The sequence below is a fragment of the Seriola dumerili genome, unplaced genomic scaffold (assembly GCF_002260705.1).
Source record: "Seriola dumerili isolate Sdu_G_001 unplaced genomic scaffold, Sdu_1.0 BDQW01000226.1, whole genome shotgun sequence".
In the NCBI taxonomy this organism is placed as follows: Eukaryota; Metazoa; Chordata; class Actinopteri; order Carangiformes; family Carangidae; genus Seriola; species Seriola dumerili.
In genome coordinates, this window is record NW_019174481.1 from 3,316,646 (window position 1) to 3,338,385 (window position 21,740).

The 21,740-nt window shown below is 40.1% G+C and overlaps 2 protein-coding genes across 4 annotated transcripts in view; both read right to left on the reverse strand.

Annotated features, from left to right (window-relative positions):
* Positions 1-10,272, reverse strand: part of LOC111228955 (occludin-like) — a 20,969-nt gene extending 10,697 nt beyond the window's left edge. The window contains exons 1-5 of the mRNA XM_022755079.1: positions 10,192-10,272; positions 8,628-9,184; positions 7,030-7,233; positions 6,789-6,950; positions 2,084-2,238 (exon numbers count right to left, since the gene is read on the reverse strand). Coding sequence (XP_022610800.1) covers positions 2,084-2,238; positions 6,789-6,950; positions 7,030-7,233; positions 8,628-9,161 — 1,055 coding nt within the window. The 5' untranslated portion in view covers positions 9,162-9,184; positions 10,192-10,272. The remainder of the gene's footprint in view (positions 1-2,083; positions 2,239-6,788; positions 6,951-7,029; positions 7,234-8,627; positions 9,185-10,191) is intronic.
* Positions 10,273-11,135: 863 nt separating this feature from the next.
* On the reverse strand, positions 11,136-16,801 carry LOC111228998 (MARVEL domain-containing protein 2-like). 3 transcript variants are annotated; one of them, XM_022755142.1, is made up of 6 exons: positions 16,704-16,801; positions 14,021-15,210; positions 12,300-12,499; positions 11,978-12,146; positions 11,696-11,746; positions 11,136-11,373 (listed from the first exon to the last, which is right to left on the reverse strand). In XM_022755142.1, the coding sequence occupies exons 2-6, from the start codon at positions 15,158-15,160 to the stop codon at positions 11,257-11,259; spliced, it is 1,677 nt and encodes a 558-aa protein (XP_022610863.1). In that variant the 5' UTR covers positions 15,161-15,210; positions 16,704-16,801; the 3' UTR covers positions 11,136-11,256. The 3 variants fall into 3 exon arrangements, with proteins under 3 accessions (XP_022610863.1, XP_022610861.1, XP_022610860.1); XM_022755140.1 differs by having other exon boundaries at positions 11,975-12,146; XM_022755139.1 differs by having other exon boundaries at positions 11,966-12,146.
* Positions 16,802-21,740: the final 4,939 nt, after the last annotated feature.

Genomic DNA, 21,740 nt, shown 5'->3' on the forward strand with positions numbered 1-21,740 from the left:
TTGATGTTTTCATGCCTTACTATACTATGACGTTTTTTCACGTTTTTATACCTTACTATACTATGAAGTTTTTATGATATTTTACGCCTTGCTATACTGTGACGTTTGTTCACGTTTTTATACCTTAGTATACTATGACGTTTTTTCACGTTTTTATGACTTACTATACCATGACATTTTTTCACGTTTTAATGCCTTACTATACAATGACGTTTTTTCACGTTTTAATGCCTTACTATACTATGACGTTTTTTCACGTTTTTATGACTTACTATACTATGACGTTTTTTCACGTTTTATGCCTTAACGTACTATGATGTTTTTCCACGTTTTAATGCCTTACTATACCATGATGTTTTTTCACGTTTTAATGCCTTACTATCCTATGATGTTTTTTCACGTTTTATGCCTTACTATACAATGACGTTTTTTCACGTTTTAATGCCTTACTATACTATGACATTTTTTCACGTTTTTATACCTTGCTATACTATGACGTTTTTTCACGTTTTTATGCCTTACTACACTATGACGTTTTTTGATGTTTTCATGCCTTACTATACTATGACATTTTTTCACGTTTTTATGCCTTACTATACTATGACGTTTTTTCACGTTTTTATGCCTTATTATACTATAACTTTTTTCACGTTTTAATGCCTTACTATACTATGACGTTTTTTCACGTTTTTATGACTTATTATACTATGAAATTTTTTCACGTTTTTATGACTTACTATACTATGACATTTTTTCACGTTTTTATACCTTACTATACTATGACGTTTGTTCACGTTTTAATGCCTTACTATCCTATGACGTTTTTTCACGTTTTTATGCCTTACTATACTATGATGTTTTTTCACGTTTTTATGCCTTACTATACTATGATGTTTTTTCACGTTTTTATGCCTTACTATACTATGATGTTTTTTCACGTTTTTATGCCTTACTATACTATGATGTTTTTTCACGTTTTTATGCCTTACTATACTATGATGTTTTTTCACGTTTTTATGCCTTATTATACTATAACTTTTCTCACGTTTTAATGCCTTACTATACTATGACGTTTTTTCACGTTTTTATGACTTACTATACTATGACATTTTTTCACGTTTTTATACCTTACTATACTATGACGTTTGTTCACGTTTTAATGCCTTACTATACTGTGACATTTTTTTATGTTTTTATGGCTTACTATACTATGATGTTTTTATGCCTTACTGTACTATGATGATTTTTCAAGTTTTTATGCCTTACTGGACAATGATATTTTTGGATGTTTTCATGCCTTACTATAGTATGACGTTTTTTCAAATTTTTATGCCCTAATATAGTATGACATTTTAGACATTTTTATGCCTTACTATAGGATGATGTTTTAATGACATTTTACACTGTGCTATACTGTGACTTTTTTTTCAAATTTTCATTCCCTACTATAGTATGACATTTTTTAGACATTTTATGTCTTACTATATACTGTGTCGTTTTTGGACGTTTTTAATGAAATGTTATGCCTTAATGACATTTTATGCCTTATTATACCATGGCGTTTTGATGACATTTCATGACTTTTTTGCCTTACTATAATATGACTTATTTTATGCCTTACTATACTATGACTTTTTTATGCCTTAATAATAATTTCAAATTAATTTTAAACATACATTTCTATCTTTTATATTTACATATATAATATTAACATATACTGTCAGGCTTTGGGATTGATATACATTCATGTATATGTCTGTAATGCAAACAGATATATCAATGTGTCATTTTTTTTTCCAATTTCTAATAAGTTTCATCTGAGATCTTTAGGCAATACTTTAAATACATTTTACTTCATATGTACATATATTTCACATATGGACATTCAACACATGTACATATATTACATTTGCATAAGGGCATTCCTGAATTTAAATTCAGATCTTATATGTTAATAAACTGTTTGGATCTCTTTGTTTTGGTGGGGTTGTGGGGTTGTTGCGTCACTACCAATGTTGAGCCCAAACCTATGCCCTTGGCACAGATCATTCAGTGGTGTTCATCAGCTGTGACCATTACTCACCTTTTGCTTTTATAATTTCCCTCGCTGTGGATGCTGACTGTTCCATTGCCGTAGGAGACCACACTGTTCTCCGCCCTGAGGTCAGGTGCTGCTCTCTCTGATAAAACAACAGTTGGTGCCTGCTGTGTGCTGCGCACCTCTCCGACATGGTTCACCTGAGACAATGTCAAGAAATTGGAATCAGAATCCTGTAATTTATTGTTGAGATTGGTGGTTTCTGGATGAGGAATTCTGTTTTTCAAAATTGAATTTTTAAATGAGAGAGCAGGTCATTTGATTCTGTTTATATGGAGATACACAAGACAGAAAATCCACAATAATAGAAAATACAAATGAAGTGATCTGTAAATCAGTATTCTCAAACATAATGCCACATTTAACATCACAAGTAAATACTGAGGAGGAGTCAAACACATTATTTATGCTTGAAAGAAAGAACCTTTTCTGGGCAGCAAACTGGAGAGCAAAATGTGCTGAAAACACTCTGATGAGAGAGGCTGCCAGACATGTATGAATGTAGTCACACAGATACAAGGACAGACACACACACACACACACACACACACACACACACACACACACACACACACACACACACACACACACACACACACACACACACATACACAGTAGCCTTGGCCACAGTGTGACACACTGCAGTAAAATGAAAAGCAGCTCTAACATCTATCATCCTCCAGGTTTCCAGGATGATCAGTGTCTCACCTCAAATCCTTTCTTTCAACGACCATCAGAGCCAATTAGTTGGAAGGAAACACACAAAAGCAATTTTCTGAACTGTGTCCAACATGAAATGCATGTTACCAGTGCAGGAGTGTGTGTCTGTATCATCGTGAGCACACTGAGAAAGAATGAGACAGGAGTGAAATCAGTGGAACAAACATTTCTGCTGTTCCATCTTTCTAACCCGTCAGGTAAACAGCAGTGTGCTTATCAAACACAGAATTGAACACCTTAGGTACAACACTACTACACAACTAATGTTACAGCCTTAAACAGTGACAGGAAGTGGGAAAAATGAATATTACATCACAAAAAGAGATGCATAGCCAAAAAAACACCCTTAAAAGATACAGAGTAACTGCATTATGCCTCATGTAATTTACTGCCATACTGTATAATGCATCATTAATGACTTCTAGTCTTCGACCTATTTCTGGATGCGAGTGTAGTCACACAGGATGAGGATCTACTGAGCTGATGCTGAGTGTCTGGAAAAAGCAGCATGTGAAACAGATCTCATGAATGTGCAGTCAGAGGATGATCCACTATGCAAAGAAATTCCCAGAAACTGCAGGGAATCTGATCCGCTGCAGTAGAAAAATGCTGTGACGGGTGCAGCTTTGTCAGATTCAAGTGTTATTAATTGCTGTGCTGTTCAGACCAGTCAGTGTTTTTTACAGTAACACCAAAGCTAAAATTATTCAGAGAGCTGAGAGAAGGAAAGCTGGAGTTTCATGTCTTAACCGTTTTATGGCTGCAGCTAATGACTGTTTTCACTATGGACTAATCCAGTCAATATTTAAAGGAAACATTGAACTGTGTATATATGAGATACAAATATATCACAAATGTGTATCTCAATGTGCTGGATCCCAAAGTGATGTTAAAATTGTCCAGAAAACCCAAAGGTATTCAATTTACAGTGATATGAAAAGGAAAAAAAATAGAAGCAAAGAAGCAAATAGGAAAATGAGTCCATTATGAACTCCTACCATTAATTTTTTTTCCTGCAATCACCAGTTTGACTCAATTCAGCCTTTTTTTTTATGTTTTAAGTTCTGCAACATAAAATGAATCCATATTCCCTCTAAATATTTCTCTGTGTTTTTCCATACCCTCTCTTGAGATATGTATTCTCTTTGGAGGAGCTACACATGTGCCACCTCATCACTTCATGTTTGTAGTCTTAGTTCTGTTATCCTCTTTGACTTTGGTGGAGTTGCTCACGTTGATAAATATGAATTGAGACATGCTATTCAATGCAGGCAACATAGAATTTTCAAAAAATAATGCAGTGTTTGCTTTGAATCCAATTATCCTACATTCTTCTCTCCATTAACACAGTTTCCACTTGTGTTAAATGAAAACGTGGCACAAAACACAGGGAAATTAATTCTTTGCCAGGAGTCTAATCTGCAGCCGCGTGTAGCAGCCCCTTCGCAGACTGAATCATTTAGCGCCACCATGATTCACACAGCAACACAGAGGCAACTCAACCCTTTTTATACATTATACATGCCACATACATTATATATGCCTCCCTGCAAGGCAAGCATCTTCACTGCAATACGGGAGTGCTCCAGAATAGGGCCTGCATCTCGATGAAGCGACACACACACTTGCGGTGACAGGCAGTATGTAGGCCAAGGCCTCGCTGGATAAACTGACTGAATATGTTTCTTCCCTTACCATAATGAGTCATGGTGGACATGATACATTCATAGTACACTGCTACTCTAGTAGATTAATCACCACTAAGTACCACATGGGGCCACCGCTGGGAAGTACAAACAGCACAGCTTTCACAGGGCCCTACAACCAGGAGTACCTGCTAAATGCTGGGCCACTGATGCTCTAGGACAGTGGTTCCAAAACTGGGGGTCCAATTTAAAGTGATAGTTTATTTTGAGCAAAGTTGGATACTTTGTACACCTATATCCATTGACAGAATAACAGCTTGTCAACATTAACATATGTAGTTTAATCATACAACCAAAGATGTTATTTTCCTGTAGAGAAAAGTCATTATTCATGCCGCCACAAGAGGCTGCTCAACAGAAAAATATAAACATGGGTAATCTGAAGCATCTCAACATGGAGCAGTTTGTTTTTAACACAGATTTTCTTTCACTTTGACCCTCTCCCACAGTTTGTGAGGCTGTAATCTGTTGCTATAGTTGTGTTACTTTCCCATTTTCCCCAAATAATTTTTCAGTCCTAAATGATAGTTAATGTAATATACTCTCACAAATGTGTATAAATCGTTATGGCAAATACATATCTGTGATTTACTGTGTGCTGTATGCAACAGTATCTTATCTAAGACAAATCATGACCACATACTTGGATTACAACATTACCACAGTGGTAAAAAAAAAAAAAAAGTTAAGGTCCCCCAGCAACACACAGACCCTAATCTGGATGCTCTGGATGTATGTAGGTATAACTACTACACCACCCTTCATCAAGGATGAAATTGAAAAATTGCCTGATAAATTCAAATATAGAGATGACTGCGAATGTGCTGCACTGCGTTTAGGTGTATTATGCACTTTACTGATGTTTTTGGATAATTATATTGAGAAAAGTGCCAAAAAAGGGTCTGAGAGTCTGCAGCTGTGCTAACAGCTGTCTCTGTGAGGCTACACTTATAGGCACAGTGGTGCTTTGAGCTGAATGCTAATGTGAGCGTGCTAACATGATCACAGTGATAATGTTAACTTGCTGATATTGAGCAGGTATAATGTTTGCCATATTCACAAGTACAGCTGAATCTGATGAGAGTCTGTTAATGACTGTCTTTGTTGAAACGTATGTTACAGTGTTGTGTACAGTTTCAAACCTGTGTGGATCTGTTTGACATGTTTGACATAGGTTGTTATTCATACTTATCATTATTATTACTTATACTGATTATTATATTATTCCTATTTATTATTTTATGTGTATGTTTTATTTCATGTTCTTATTTTCATTTTATTTGGTTTTATTTGGTTTGTAAAGCAGTTTGTAACTTTGTTACAAACTTTTTAGTGCAACATAAATAAAGTTTATTATTATTATTATTATTATTATTATTATTATTATTATTATTATTATTATTATTATTATCATTGTTATTATTATTATTATTACATGGATCTCTGTTCAGATTTCTGATTTTGTAAGCAAATGCTCGACTGAAAAACTGACAACTAAATGATTTTTCAGTGGCTTTCTTAAATTAAATCTCCTACATGAATTTCTATGCTGGTTTCATCGAACAGTGCTTATTTCTTTTATTAGCAACTGTTTCTTCTTTGGTTAAGAGCCAGTGAGTCATTTCCAGCGGACTTGACCATCCTTTATAAACATATATGATTATGACTGTGTACAGGAAATGTGTGTGTGATAATATCTGTTGAAACAAGCTGAAACTTCAGACGTAACCATGAGGTGAATCGCTTTGAAAGAGTCTCCTGACCTTTTTCCTGCAATGCTGCTCACATGGTCTCTGTGCAACTGTTATCACTGGTCAGGTTAATGATCAGTTAGAGTGAAACCTGGGTGTGCCTAAGATAAACACCAACGTTCTCTGCGTCAACAGCAGCAGGTAATGTGAGCTGGTGAAACGGGCACCAGCATGACATGAGAATCGTACTGTGGTGTTTATATCGGCCCTGAGACGTCATACTTGCTGGAAAGCAGAAAAAAACAAACATGAGATTGTAAGCAGTGATGGCGCTCTGGCTTTTGTTTCCTTATCTGCCTGGAAATAATGCAGAAATAAATTCTTCCAAGTCTTTTACCGATGTGTCAGTAGTGTAAACTTTGGGCCAGCTGATTTCCAAGTAAAATTCTCATTAATTAATCCCAAATGACTCATTTACTTACTCACTAGAGCAGCTGATACACAACCATTCCCATCCATCCTCTGTAAGAAATACCACATGAGGAAGTAAATAATGAAGAGACAGTCACAAACCCAGTCCTGCACGTCTTGCCCCTCTGATGGCCTGACCAGCGGCTCATCCCAGTAGATGTTAGCTTTGCCGTGGCGCCAAATCTTGCTGCGGGTCTTGTAGGCGTAGTAAGCAGACAGGGACAGAGCCAGCACCACCATCAGACCCAACACTAACGCTACCGCCTGAGGAAAGAAAGTGAATTATAGATCAGAATGGAGGAGAACACATAAGATTAGAATAAAATAGGATAATCCAGCTAACCTCCTCAGGGTCCATGTAGCAGTAGTGGTGCAGGTATTGATTGTACATGGGGAACCCCCCCGGAAAACCAGCCCCCGCGCTGCCGCTGAGGCTGGGGCTACCCTGGATGTTCTGACACATCATCAGCATGGGGTTGTACAGCATGCTCTGTGAGCTCTGAGACATTGGGTTCACCCCAATCACAAAGATAATGTTGATGATGCCCTAAAAAGAGAGGCAGGTTCAATCACACTATTGATTTGATTTGAGAATTTTCACACAACATTACTGTAACACATCAAGTGTAGCAGATACAATTCATGACCCCACCTCACCAGTCAGTTTTAACCTTAGTCCGCCTTTCTTACCAAGTTAAGGCTGATGTCTGAACTTTAAAGGTCTCATGAAATAGTGCCATTACATCTCTGTGACGTACAGAAGTACAGTAGCAGAGTGATGGGTCAAACAATGTCATACAGTTAAAGAGTTGACAGGATTGGCCGAAAGTTGGGTTTGAGATCAAGTCATTTTGAGTTTTCTGACTGAACCTGAAGTTCATTAACTCATTTCATCGGATCTTTAAAGCAGATATAATCATTATATACTGTATATATATATATATATATGTATATGTGTGAAAGGGTTCACTTGTAGTGATGAACTCACACAGAATTATCATCTGAGTCTGCAGATCTCCTCAGCTCCACAGTGTTTTATCTTTCAGCTCTTTGTTTTGGTTTTACAACCCACAACTTTACAGTTGAGTCATTTTCAGCTGCAGCAGGCAGCTGTTTTCAGTGAGAAGCTCTGGAAATCAACTATACGCTGCCTGTCCAGCACCAGAGAAACAGTCATTCAGCGACTAGCTAATGAACATAGCGGCGCATTAAGCAGCTCATGAGTCAGAAGGAGCCTCTGAGGGTTGGTGGAAACCAAACGCTAAATGGAGAGTGAATGTTGGACTTACATTCATCAGAAGACCGGGAACACCATTCCACATGAATATTAATGTCGCTCGGTATGAGCTGAAAGTGTAAATAGGCAACTGTTTGTGAACAAGTTTGCTATGTCAGTGTTGTGTTCACAGCTTGTTTCTGCTGCTCACCCGTGGCCAAAAAAGTAGTTTTGTAGGTTTAAAGCTCTTAACACTTTATGAAATGACTTCCTCACTGGAACTGCTTGATCTTACAATCGACTGCAGACTCTATGCAGCTTTTAGTCCACGTCAGTTTTGGTTTGCTGGTCTGTATAGTTGATTCAGAACAGCTTTTTGAGTCTTATTTACCAGAGTCACAGTTTTCTATTATAATCATACAAAGCAAAACAGTCATGCACAGTGAAATTCATTATAGAGGGGGCAGAGATTGGACTCAATAGAACAGAATGCAATGGTGTTTTGAGTAAAGAATAAGACTCTAGAAACTAGAAACACTGGAAACACCTTACCTCTCTTCCTCTCATTACTAAGTATTACACTAGAATTATTTCCATCTACATGAACAACCTGAGTGCTGTTGAAAGTCGTTCTGGTAAGTGGTGGAAATTGTTATTTTACTGATGATAGTGTAAGACTATCTGAATGGAGACTTTCACATGTATGCCGTATGAGGCAGACTCACCTGAAGCACAGCTAAGATGATATTACAGATGAACACAGTCAGGTAAAACCTGCATCCCCTCATCATCCGGGAACGTGAGAAACTCCCCACCAGGAAGCCCAGTGAAACCAAAAAGTTGATGGCTGCCATGGAGATCATAGCTGACTTGGCAGACTGTGGCGTCATGTAGGAGCTGCCATAGCCGTAGCTGCCTCCATAATATCCTGACCCCGTCCCTGCGACACTCCCTGTGGCCCCTACACCGTAACCACCGTACCCAAATCCGTTCATGTCCCACACCAAGGTTGAAGCCACGCAAGCGAAGATGAGGAAACACATGAGCACAGTGGTTCCCTGGAAAACCTTGACAAAACCAGGAGGAGAGAACCAGCGGTAGAAGTGTTGAGGCTTCTCCTCCACGTAGTAGGAGTCTGGAGGGACATTGTAGGTGTAGGGGACATACTGGCTCTGAGGGGAATGGACGCTCCTCGGCGGATAGAAGCTTTGGGAGGTGGTGCTGTAAGGCGGGCTGTACACAGGGGGGCTATCATACATGGTGGACGTTACTGCAGTTTCACCTGGAAGAGGAAGAAATGATATATTATATTAATTCATGGTAAAAGCAGTATCCTTGTTACATGCTGTAATATCACCATATCACTTAATATTGGCATTTACAAAGTGCCAAATGTGTTTTCTCAATGTTCTCAAAATTCAGATGTGACAAAGACTTTTGATACAAGTTTATTCTCTCGGGTTAAACCCCTTGAGATGAATCATCTCGTTTTCGAGGGCGTCCTAACATACAATACAAATAAACATGAAAACACAAGAAAACAACCAACAATTCAACAAACACACAACAGTTAAAACAATAAATACACAAACATCAAAATAGGGGGGGGGGGGAATTTTGTCAATTTGATGTAAGTCAGTTTTAGTTTTGAGCCTCTCTGCCCTTCGTTCACCTCAGCCCGTCTCTGAACCCTCTGTCCAGTATCGCTGACCCACACTTCATCACTCCAGAGGAACTCAACCCAACAGGCTTCAATAATTCAGACAGACAGCAGATAAGAGGCGAGCTGGGGCAGCCATGCGTGGTGTTTACTGCAGGGGAGAACCAGAGAAGCCCCCCCCCCCCCTTGCTGCATCTACAGTGTGTTTCCTGTGTGCACATGCTGAGTGTCAGCCCACTGAGGGAGAGCACTGGGAAGCTACAAATGAAGCCCAGTCAGGCGTGGAAGAGCTGTTTGTACCTTTGATCAACTACATACTTTAATTTAACTTAGCAATGTTTTTTTTTTTTATGTATGCTCACTCTCTCGGTTTGTTCATATTTTTTTTATATGTGAAAACAAACTGAGAATAAACTTTAAAATTTAGCTGCTGCCCTCTTTCCACCCAAAGTGTAAGATCTGACCACTTTATTTGAAAATGGCCATAAACGTGTAAGTCCTTTCTTCTTGCTTTTAAACTCCATTGTTGTTGCTTGAAAGTCTCTAAACAGTCAACAGGTCAGACAAGTGAACACATATGATAGCAAACACTCCAAAATCAATCCATAAGAACATATAAAACAACTTACTCAGACACTATAGAAAACGTCTACTCCAGCTCAGCCGCCTCACACCGCCTCATTCACGAGTCTCCTCTTTAACAGTCCTCGCATTCCACGTCATCGACGGTCGTAAACTTTGTCATTTTCTATGTTGGATACCTTCTCCTGAAAAAAAAAAAAACCCGTAAATGAAAGGCACGGAGCCGCCTGACTCACCGTGGACCCTGCGGAGTGGCCGAGTGTCTCAGCAGGGACACAGTTCACCTGCTGCTCACCTGCTGCTCCACATGCTCTGATAGACGCTTTATAGGCTGCAGGCGACAGCCAGGTTCAAATTCAAGAGCAAAGTCTACATAATAAATATACATCAGATGGGGAGGTGCAGTCCACCTACACACAGTGCCACAGACTGGAACTATTTATCATTAATGTATAATAGGATATGTAAATGATGATCTATAGTTTCATGGTATAGTCTACACCATCAACCCTCAAAATGTCCAACAGCAACAACAATAAAAATACTAATATTTGTATATAAGCAGCTGCATACACACATTAAATGCAGTCAGAACTGAAACAATCAGCTGATTAACTGATTGGTGGATCATCAGAAAATTACTATGTAAAATAAATTCATCAATCATTCAAGTTATTTTTCAAGCAAAAACTGATTAAAAACTGATTAACTTGAAGATGTCACCTGATGAACATTTTATAGACCTTAACTGAGAAAATCATTTGCAGATGAAAATTATCTTAAATTGCAATCCTGATGCACGGACAGATTATAGTAAGGAAAATAACAATACAAAATAGGTATAAGTTAAACCAAACCTGTCAACGTAGGACCAAAAACAATTTGTCAAAAGAAAGAAAGGCAGCAAAAAATGGCAGTGAAAATAATAAACAGTGTACAATGAATGTAAATAAAAAGCAACTTTATTGTACAAACTATTTCACAACTCAAGTTTTCGTAAAAAAAAGGGAAAAAATACAATCATTGGCAGAGTTAACATTTTAAAGTTTACACTGAATCAACAAAGGCAACAGCTGATTTGTTCTGACTGCTCAGATGTTTCTGTGTGGTCTTCATGTCTGACTATTTGCCACGGTCTCCAGGTCAAATGTTCGGATTCTGTTTTTGATGTGGCTTAATTTGGCCTTCAAGTAGTCGCAGCGTTCCTTTTTCTCCAGAAAGCCAGGCGCCTGTAAATCACAGACAGATTAGCGGCTGCAAACTCTGTTACATAAATCTGTCTTTTCTAATTCTCTGTCTCTTTCTCTCTGCTCACTGTTGTCTGGCCTGATTCAGTCTGTAATGATGCTGCGTTAAATGAGAATTTCCAGAGTTGCCCACATTTCATGATGGAAACAGTATTATTTGAATCAGTGGACAGATTTATTGAAAAAAAAAATTACCTAGTTGTTTACACAAAAGTAGCAAATCTAATACATCTGAGTTAACCATCATGAAGCAGAAAGGAAGGGCAGACTAAGCCCTCACTTTTTAACAAACTCCATCACTTACACTCTTTTTCTGCTGATACGTCTTCAATATGCTTTGAATCCTCTGATGATCCTGAAGGAAAAACACACAGAATGATCCAAGTGGTTTGGACAGATTGTGACATAAAACATACACCAGTCTGCAGCATAATTGCATCATGTAGAAACAAAAATATATAATCAGAGATCATGTATCTGGACAATCTGGAGACAAGTCCTTTTGATGTGAAATTATTTCCTGGAAGCAGGGCACAGAAGTGGTTCATTAAGATAAATAAAGTTTCCTATATACCCATCTCACCACCTGGCTTTTTCCATCTCTGACGAGTCGTGCCATCATGGCGTCCAGCTCCCTGAACTTATTGAGGGTGGTGCTGATGTCTCGGTGAAGGTCTTTGTATTCCTGATACTGGTCGTTGAAAACAGCTTTGTACTTTTCTCGTTCTTCCACACATCCGATCTCTGGATACTTCCTGCAGAGAGAAGTGACACGACAAACTGATTCTTCTGTTTGTAACTCTATGGAGTCGTCAGACAGTCAAGTATGATCATGTGCGGCGTGTACACTGTGACTAATGTTGACAGAGAAATCTTCCTGAACATGCATCGTTTAAATGTTCACTCACTTGATGTAGTCCGGGACGATGTGAGCTTTGGGAATGTATTCAGATGCCGTGTCTCTCCTCACACTGACTGGGTTCTCAGGGACGAGTGCATGTGGCCTGATGTAATCTTTACTCCGAGATTTGTCCATCTCATCCATGAAGGATATGCGTTTGTTTTTGCGGGGGGCGAGTGGGATGGACTGGTGGAACTCCTCCTGAGGCTAAAGGTCAAAGAGAAAGAGTTTTATTCAGAATATATGAACCAATATGTGTGTGGGTCAGTGTCATCATTACAGGAAGCTAATTTTAGGTTAAACTAAGCGTCAGAGAAATTAAAAAAAAGAAAAAAACTGCCTCATTCTTTTGCTTTGACAAGCTAAACCTCTGAAGCTGCATTTCCTCGGCCGGGAGGAGGAATTATTATGTTCACTCGTGGCCTCTCACCCTTTCTTATTTGACATCAAATATATTAGCTGACCGTGCTGTTTCTCACCCATAGGTGGTGGCTGTGATGCCTGATAACATGGACTCTATTTGCAGACAGTAACAAGCTGTAGAGGGGAACAATCATAAAAACCCCTGGAAAATAACAACAATACTCCGTCAGTTTTATGTGCTGAGTTCAGTAAGCAAAAACATGCATAATTCTTTTGTTACACCGGTAGACACAGCTTTCTTCCTGCAGCTTGCACAACAAGAAACAGCCTGTCTAAGCTAATGCTTTAAAATAGTGTATTGGATGTGTACAGGTTTTCTTATTTGGCATAATGTGCTAATTAAATTGGATCTGATGCCAGTGGCCACTGCCATATGGTTCACACTGTTAGCTATTTGTTCTGAGCTATGCTAGTGGTTCAGGGCATATCAGTGTTAAAGGCAAACATCTCCCTGCAGATACCGGAGATAACAGAGATACCAGCATTTACATGTGCAACTTTGTTCCTCATAATTCAGTATCTGTACAAAACTGTGACACCTTTTAATGCTACGCCTGTTTGATGGTATTAGCCATGGTTCCTTTGACAAATGTTTTTAAAATGATTATAACAGCCACACTGAGAAAGCATCACACACGGAAGAAGAACAAGGAAGTGTGTTTCACCTTTAACTTAGCTATCTGTGTCACATTTATACAGAGAGGACTACATGGTCAATAAAGTCACGAAAAACACCAAGGCTGCAGCTTTGGGATGAATCCTGGCATCTGTGGCATCAACCAGCAGAAAAGGCTGACATATCAATACTGACAGCCAGAATGCTCACTGCAGATTGTCTTGACTGACTTTAAATTTCATTGGATTTGGTCTGCCACTGTTGTTTTAGGGCTGTCGCTGGCACATTTGCAATCAATAATAGTATCCCTTACTGTTGCCTACAATAAATGAGGCGTTTGATGTGACATAAATACTTAAAAATAGCCCTCGATAGATGACAAACACGGGGCAGAGTGATGTCCAAACGTCAGTCAGACAGCCTCCTGTCTCACATCTAAAGGCAAGCAACAAAGAGAGTAAAAAGAGCCGCACAAGAAAAGGAATAATTACAGAAGCCGCGGGAAAAACCTGTCACAGTGAACTTTATGTTTTTTTTACAGGCCTTGTAAAGCCAATTGAACCGCACTTCTTTAATACTGTATTCAAGAGGAGCACTTCCCATATCAGCATTATTTCCCTCCCACTTTGAATTTAGAAGTGATGAGTTTGTCTTTCATCTAAAATTTCCACAGTGTTTATGAACTGTACCTTGTTCTCAAAGTACTCCCTCTCCCTCCGTGCGGCCTCATGCCTCCACATCTTCAGACATACCAGGAAGCTTCCGAGATACATCGTCATGTTGATGAAGATGAAAGCCGTTCCCGCCATCTGGCCCCCATCGACGCGACACAGGTTGGCCAAGATGGGGTTAATGCCTATTGTCGTGTAGCACAGCCCCCCACGGTTCAAGTCATTCAGGTACACTATCCCTGCTGCCATGAAGAGCAGGAACAGCGCCACGTTAATGAAGGCCTCCGTCAGGGGCCACCAGGGGGAGTCGAGGAGGATGGTGCGATAATACATAGTCATTCCTATCACCAGGAGACAGAAGGTAATGATCCAGGAGACTCCAGCCACAGCCAGAATGAAGGGAGTCATGGGACCCCTGTAGCTGTATCCTGACACACCAAGCCCATTGTTGTACGCACCGTTATAGAGTCCGTAGCTGTTGGACCACTCACTGTCTTTCTGGATGTAGGCAATGACACAGGCAAGGACCATGCCCCCAAACAGGAGCTCAAGTCCGGCAAGCAGTCTGAGCAGGCCTGGCCAGGATTTCAAATAAGAGTACTTCTGATTATAGACCTCCAGCTTCTCAGCGTAGTACTCTGCAGGGTGGATGCTGGAGAGTAGAGATTCCTCTCCTGGGCCTCGACGAAACAACTCATCAGTGGGGCTGTCCCTTAACAAAGGCTTATGGGAGCTCTGTGTGGAGTTGCTCAGTGAGTCTCCCAAACTCTTGCGCTCAATCAGGGGACTTACAGGAGGGCTCACCCTGGTCCCATTGGGAAGGATCTGGATCCTAGTGGTGCTGGGTTCAGAGTCATTAAAGCTGTCACTCTCCCTTGTCCATTTATGGATGATGCCCCCCCATGATTGAGGGATGAGGGATTTCAGTCTGTCTTTCATGCTCCCTTTTTTGTCAGCATCCTCCCTTTCTGCGTATGGTGGAGTGCTGGATGTGCGGCCTGTGGAGTTTTCATCATCATCCGTGATATTATCTGGTGTGGGTGTGTGAGTAACCCACACAGGCACTGGTGGATCACTAATGGAGTTCCTCTTGCTGGAGGAGGACCCGACCACACTCTCAGGCTCTTGTCTCTTGAATTTCCTGCTCCAGCTTTTCATGCTGCGTGCCGATTTTAGTAATTCATTGAGAAAGAAGCAATCACAGAATCCTTATGAGACATGGAGTGGGAGAAAGAAAGATAATTTATTTGTTTTGAATAGGAAGCATGCACGGATATACTGTATATCATAATAATATGGTCTGAAATCTATAATTCACACACCTGAACATCAGACACTTTCATGTCATTCTTTATAACAAATCTATCTTTCTCATATGATTCAAATCACATAACTGTATATGTCAGCTATATGAACTTTAACCTCTCATTTTCTATATAAACTGAAACATGAATGATTTTACTTGCTTCTCTAAGATCAGAATAAGATGAAATAATTTAAACAATCTCCTTTCTGACAGTGTAAACCTAAAGGGCCACGTCACAAATGCAGGTTGCGCACTTGTACTGTCCATTTTCGATAGATTCTTTCTGTCATTCCAGGTGGATTTTCTGTCATTTATGAATGGTATGAAAATAGTTAGCTAACACTTTTAGCTGGCATTAAGTGTTTTTGTTTTTGGCCCCTTGGGGGCAGCAGAAACAAGATGGCACAAACAACAATGACACAAGTAGATAAGGGAAACTAGTTAGCAAACAGTTGCCTATTTACAATCCAGCAGATACAGAACAACATTTAATTAGAAGAGTGTGTGTGTGTTTGTGTCCGCCTTATCAGTGGAAGTCCAATATTCAATCGCTTTTTATCTTTGTTTCAGTTTCCAATCAGGGGTCTGACTCTTTTAACTGATAAATTCAGCAGATTGGGAAAGACACTAAAATGCTGCAAAGAGCTGAGAGAAACTGTGGAGCTGGGAAATTATTATCTTTGGGGTTGTTACTACAAGAAATCCCTTTGACATACTTGTAGATATTGGATCCATTGTTGAAATAACAATATTGTCATTAATTTTTTTTTTTTACAATCTTACACTATTATTACACAGCAAAGCAGTTTAAGTGCAGGTTGATTTAGTCACTCACTAATATAAAGTGAATGACAAACAATAATCCATACTTGGAATTCATTACGACGGACTATCCAACTCAAACAAGTTTTAAGAGTCGGCCAAAAGGTTTTCATATTGAATGGAAATAAAGGGAAAATGATTGATGCCCTGATGGTAGAAAAAAGTAAAGGTTTCTAAAACACACCTGCACTGTTTGTAACACTGCAATGTAACGCCTGGTGTGTGTGATTTGTGGCACACGGACCAAAACAATGCGAAACCACTGCAGTGATCCTTTAAACACGCTGTTCACAGTGTGTGGAGCAGCATCAGAAATATGTCAGGCTCTCTGCCACAGAAAAACACCTCACAGTGGGACCACTGCATGACTACAGTACAACTCAGACTCAGACTAATAACAGAGGAGTTTAAGCTGAGCCGTGACTCACAGGAAGCTGCTGCTCAAGCTCGTAATACACAGCAACAGTCATGACACTGTCACGGCAAATCAAAGTGGAAACACATTAATAACAAACAGAATATTTGTTTTGAGGACAGTCAGAAAAACCCTCAAAACTCAACAGCTTTCCTTACCTGTTTGACCCCGGCTTTTCCAGGTGGATGTCAGTCTCTCACAGGACTTTCAGTGATTGTTTTTAAGGGAACAGGAACTGACACCTACTGTAAAATGGCCGCTGTGTCCACCAGGCCCACTCAGCTCACCCTCCTCAGTCTCTCAGGTGACTCACTCCTGGTGCTGGGTGCTCACTTGCACACACGCAGGGCGATTGGCCAGTGTGTGTGTGGAGAGGGGGGAGTTAGAGCTTAAACATTAAACCTGAACCGCCCCTGTGCTGCTGCTGACTGGCACTACTAGGTTAATCTGTGGGGGCGAGACAGAGAGAGAGAGAGGTGAAACTGTTGACATTCATAAAACGGAGGGGAGGAGGTGGTGCGCTAACCTGAAATGATGCACAACAGGTGCTTTAAAAGGGCCTGGGCGGCCTTTTAGGATTCAAATTATTGGAACTTTATTGTTAAGAAATGGGTAAAAGGTGCATAAGCCACTCATTAATACTGCTTCAGAGACTCTTGTGTACATATACCAGTCCAGCATTGTCTAGCGATACTTAAAGTATTAAGGATATCACTTTAGAAAATCAAACACATCCAGGAGATTACACTTATTTTTAGAGACAAGCATGTGTTTGATATCAGCTCTACATGATCAATTACATCTCATATCTACGATCTGTGAAATACTGCTTTATCATCACGTCATTTATGAATAATTCATTCTCATCTCAGCTGTGTCATATTGTTTCGTAGACACAGAGGGAGCTGGAGTGTTTGGCACTAGAGGGCAGCAAGCTCCTGTGCTTCTCATTGACAGCTCATGGCCACCTCTCTCTCTCTCTCTTTCTCTCTCTCTCTCTCTCTCTCTTTCTTTCTCTCTCTCTCTCTCTCCCTGAGTTCGGTGTGTCTCTTTATCCCATTCATGGTCTTTCTCTTTCCCACTTTCTGTACCTTTTCTCTTTTGCATTGTTTTCATTTCTGTGAACATCAACTAAAATCTGCGCCCTTATATGTTTTTACCATGCGTCTTCAGTTACGTGAGAAGAATAGCATAAAAAAAGAAACTAAATGAATATAACACATTCTAATATTGAGATATTATAATGTCTCCAGGGAGCAGACCCAGTCTTACTGCAGCACTTTCCCCTCAGCGGTGACACCTGAGCTCAGATTTAACCCTCCACATCTGACTCCAGGAATTGTTCCTGCTGTATAATGTGACGTCACTCTGTGCCAGCGATACTTCCAGAGCAGCGCTGATTTTCATGTAGAGAAAGCTCGGGGCAAGGACATCTGTAGTGCCCCACCACCACCACCACCACCACCACCATTACCATCACCCTCACCCTCACCCTTTTCTTTCCACTCCCACACGCACACACACACACACACACACACACACTCTGCAGTACTCATAGCCAATTCAGTACGGTAAACACATAATGCAACCCACTCTCTCAAGTGAGTAGTGAGTCCCACAAGTGGCCTTGGCCCGGGGCTACTTCATCTGGTGCTGCCGTGCATGTCCCCTACTGCCAGCACAGGTGCCTGCTCAGCTGCACATAATATGTGGAACAATGCAAAAGTCATGTAAAGGGACATATACCGTGTATATATAAAGCAAAAGCCTAATGCTGCACGTAAAACAGTTACATAAATGAGCATGAATACAGGTCTCGCTGTTCAACGTAACAAGTTGAGTGTTTGAATTAAATTATGAATTGAATGTTTAAATTCATTTAAAATATCTGATTAGAATATTGTTTGTACACTTGTTATCAAATACAGGCCTATTGTCATATAAGACATGGGACAGCATGTGTGCGTAATGCAAATATTAAATTGATAGTTAGACGTTTGTTTACTCTCTTGAGGGTTATATGAGAAGACTGATACCACTCTCATGTCTGAAGGGTAAATATGAGGCTAATGCTTAGTTTAGCATTTACACTGTTTTATTTTTGATAACACCATATGCGGCGTTATGGCAAGAGAGCCTATAAATACCTTTCAAAGGTGACACTCACATCAATCAATAACCTGACTTTGTCCCATAAAATGGAGATGTAGTTGATCATCAACAGACGAGACATTGATGAGTGACACCATTCTTCATCTCAGGTATCAATGTCTGTATAGAGAAAGTTAATCTGTGTAACTGATAAAAAACTGTACTTGATGTCATCATACATCTGAATTTCTCGCCTTGCCTGAAATTATTCTGTCAAGTGGAGGACACATGTATACGTCATGTGTGTGTATGGGAGTGCACACATACACACACTTTCATGCTTGACGTCCTGACACATGGCTTGAGGGCTCCGTAAAGGGCTTTTTATTTATTTATTTATTTTTATTCCTCTGTAGCTAAATGAAGCAGGGAAGCTGCGGCAGCCTCCAACAGACAACCTCATTTGTATCAGTTCACTCGGCCTCAGATCTCTCAGAGAGAGAAATGGACAGCAGAGGAAGAGACACAGATAGACAGGGATAGAAAGATAGAAAGAGAAAGAGAGAAATGATGGATGCAGCAATAAATGACACTCAAAAAAACATTTGATGGAATGAAAAGGCCCTTCACGCCCACGACCACTACAGCACCGTGCATTAAAAAAAAAAAAGGCCAAAAACCAAGATCAATACTCCTATTCTCTCTGATTTCCCAAAGTGTATGCGAAACCACGTCAGCTGAAAGTGATAGGGAGGGCATTAAGCATAATGCAGCTGCTAGCTATTAGCTCCCAGGGCAGACAGGGAGAAAAGTGGGGCCTGTAATAAATTCAATAAATGACTTCCCCTGCCTGCCGCAAGCTGTCCCCGAAGAACCTTTTCACACTGGGGACACGATCCTCAACACCCTGCAAGCTGATCCCTCCCCCTGTCCTTCCCCAGTCTGAGGGTCATTTTCAGTCCTCATGGCAACCTGCTTCCTTCTCTTGCCTCTTTTCTCACCATGGGCTGATCTTGAGTACCCTCTACGGGAGATCCCTGGTAATTTGATGCCTCTTTTCTTTTCTCGCCTTTTTCGCTTAAACACAAGAGTAAGTTGTGGCTGGATGAATGAACTGTGCTCATTAAGAGACTGACATTGTTACAGAGGGAATAATGGAAGGCTTACCTGCTCAGCAGATTATTTTAACTGGGTATCTGTAACTAATCTTGGTGCTGTTTTCCCTTTTTTTTTTCTTTTGCTTTCTTGAACTATGCAACAAGGTTTTGATCTGTTAGTGTATGTTCGAAATCACAGGTGATCTTTATCATACTACAGGATAAAAACAATATTTAATTTTAATGATCCTGCACCCGTGGGAGTGAGGAGCAGCAGAGGAGCTGTGCCCTGTGTTTCCACTGCTGCATGTCTTTGGGGTTGTGTAGCAACAACTACAGGGTGACTGACTCTGCCACTCTTGCGGGATATCGGTCTGCTGCCAAGTCCCTCCTGGTTTGGCTGTAATTAACCAGGCTGAGCCTTGTTTGTGCTTGTGGACATGAATAGTAGCTTGTTATTTGACCATTAATGGCTGTGTGTGTGTGTGTGTGTGTGTGTACAGCCCATAGTTCACCTTGGAACAGCGCCCCAGCAGCTGTGTGTCCTCTGGAGCGGTGTTTATGTGTACATCAATACATCCTCCTGTAATCACGTTTTAGGACATTCCTGCCTCACCTCCTTTACAGGAAGAGACATGTGATGTCTGTATCTGTCAACACGTGTGCCAACCCACATTTTTAAGAGTCACAATTGGCTTTAGACTGCTGCCATTTCTCTTTTCCTTCGAGTGGACGTTGTGTGAAAAAGTTTCAGATTGGGTCGACACGCATGATAGGAGTTTAGATTGTAATTTTGTTGATTTAATGGAAAATAAAACATGAGAAATTATTTCAAATTCAATTTGTCTACAGCTGCCAAAAGAAAGAAGAAGAAGAAGAGTGATGATCATAGCTGAAGATAGTCTTTAATGATTTCACCTTGGTGTCTCTCCTTGCTAGGACAAAAGTTCACCTGCAAAATGAAGGAACAGCGAACAGTATACAGAGAATATGTTAAACCCATTTGCCATCCATTAAAAGTTGATTTATTCCAGTGCTACTACGTACATTATGCATCATGTGGCAGTGTACACAGAACAATGATTGGGTTACATTTCTTCACTTTTTGGGGTTTTTCACTCTGTTATTGTTCAGTAGAAGTGTGTTCTGATGCCTGCTCTATGAGGAAAGCCTACTTTTTCTGGATAATAAAAGACTCTGGGATGCGTTTATCACCTATCTACCATCATCAGAATAACATCATGAATGTCCCTCACTTCACTACAAAATACTGTGTATTTTTTTTTTCATATTTTCTAGTGGAGAAAATTGGGTCACTATTAAATATTGGAATGGTGTTTTGGCAGGTCTTTGTTGATGACAGGATAAGGACTGAAGAAAACAAACTTTTACAACTGGATAAAAAACAATAGACCCTGATCATACCTCCATCAGCAGAAGAAAAAAAACAAAACAGTGAAATCGATAGAAATGCTAGAATTTCAAACCCTTCATATCCTGTCTAGTACATCTACTGCATACCTGAACATGCTGTGCATTGCACCCAGCTACCTTCACCCCTGCAGTTCACCATTTGTCCCGTTTACGTGGCGACATCTACAATGAGGTCATATTTACAGGACACCCACTCTGGCTGTTCACAACCCCCCTGAGGCAAAACAGACGTCTGTCAGTAAATGAGCTATGGCTCTCATCTGTCTCTTTTTTTAGTCTACTCTTTCCTGCTGCCTGATGAAGGATGAAGTCCTTAACACCAGCACCGTTACCTCTCTCTGGGGAAGACACTCCAGCATCTGTGATCCTTCCTGGTGTAACTGAATAGTACACCCTGAGTGCAACATGGAACATGACCTGGGGGTTCCCCTGCTTCTTCCTTTCTTTCTCTGTTTTTTTTTTTTTTTTTTTTTTTTTTTTTTCATTTGAACCAATCAAAGGTCTTTGCTGCAGGCCATTGGAAAGCCTCTTTGTGTGCGGGGACTGATGTTCTTAATGATGACAGATGACAAA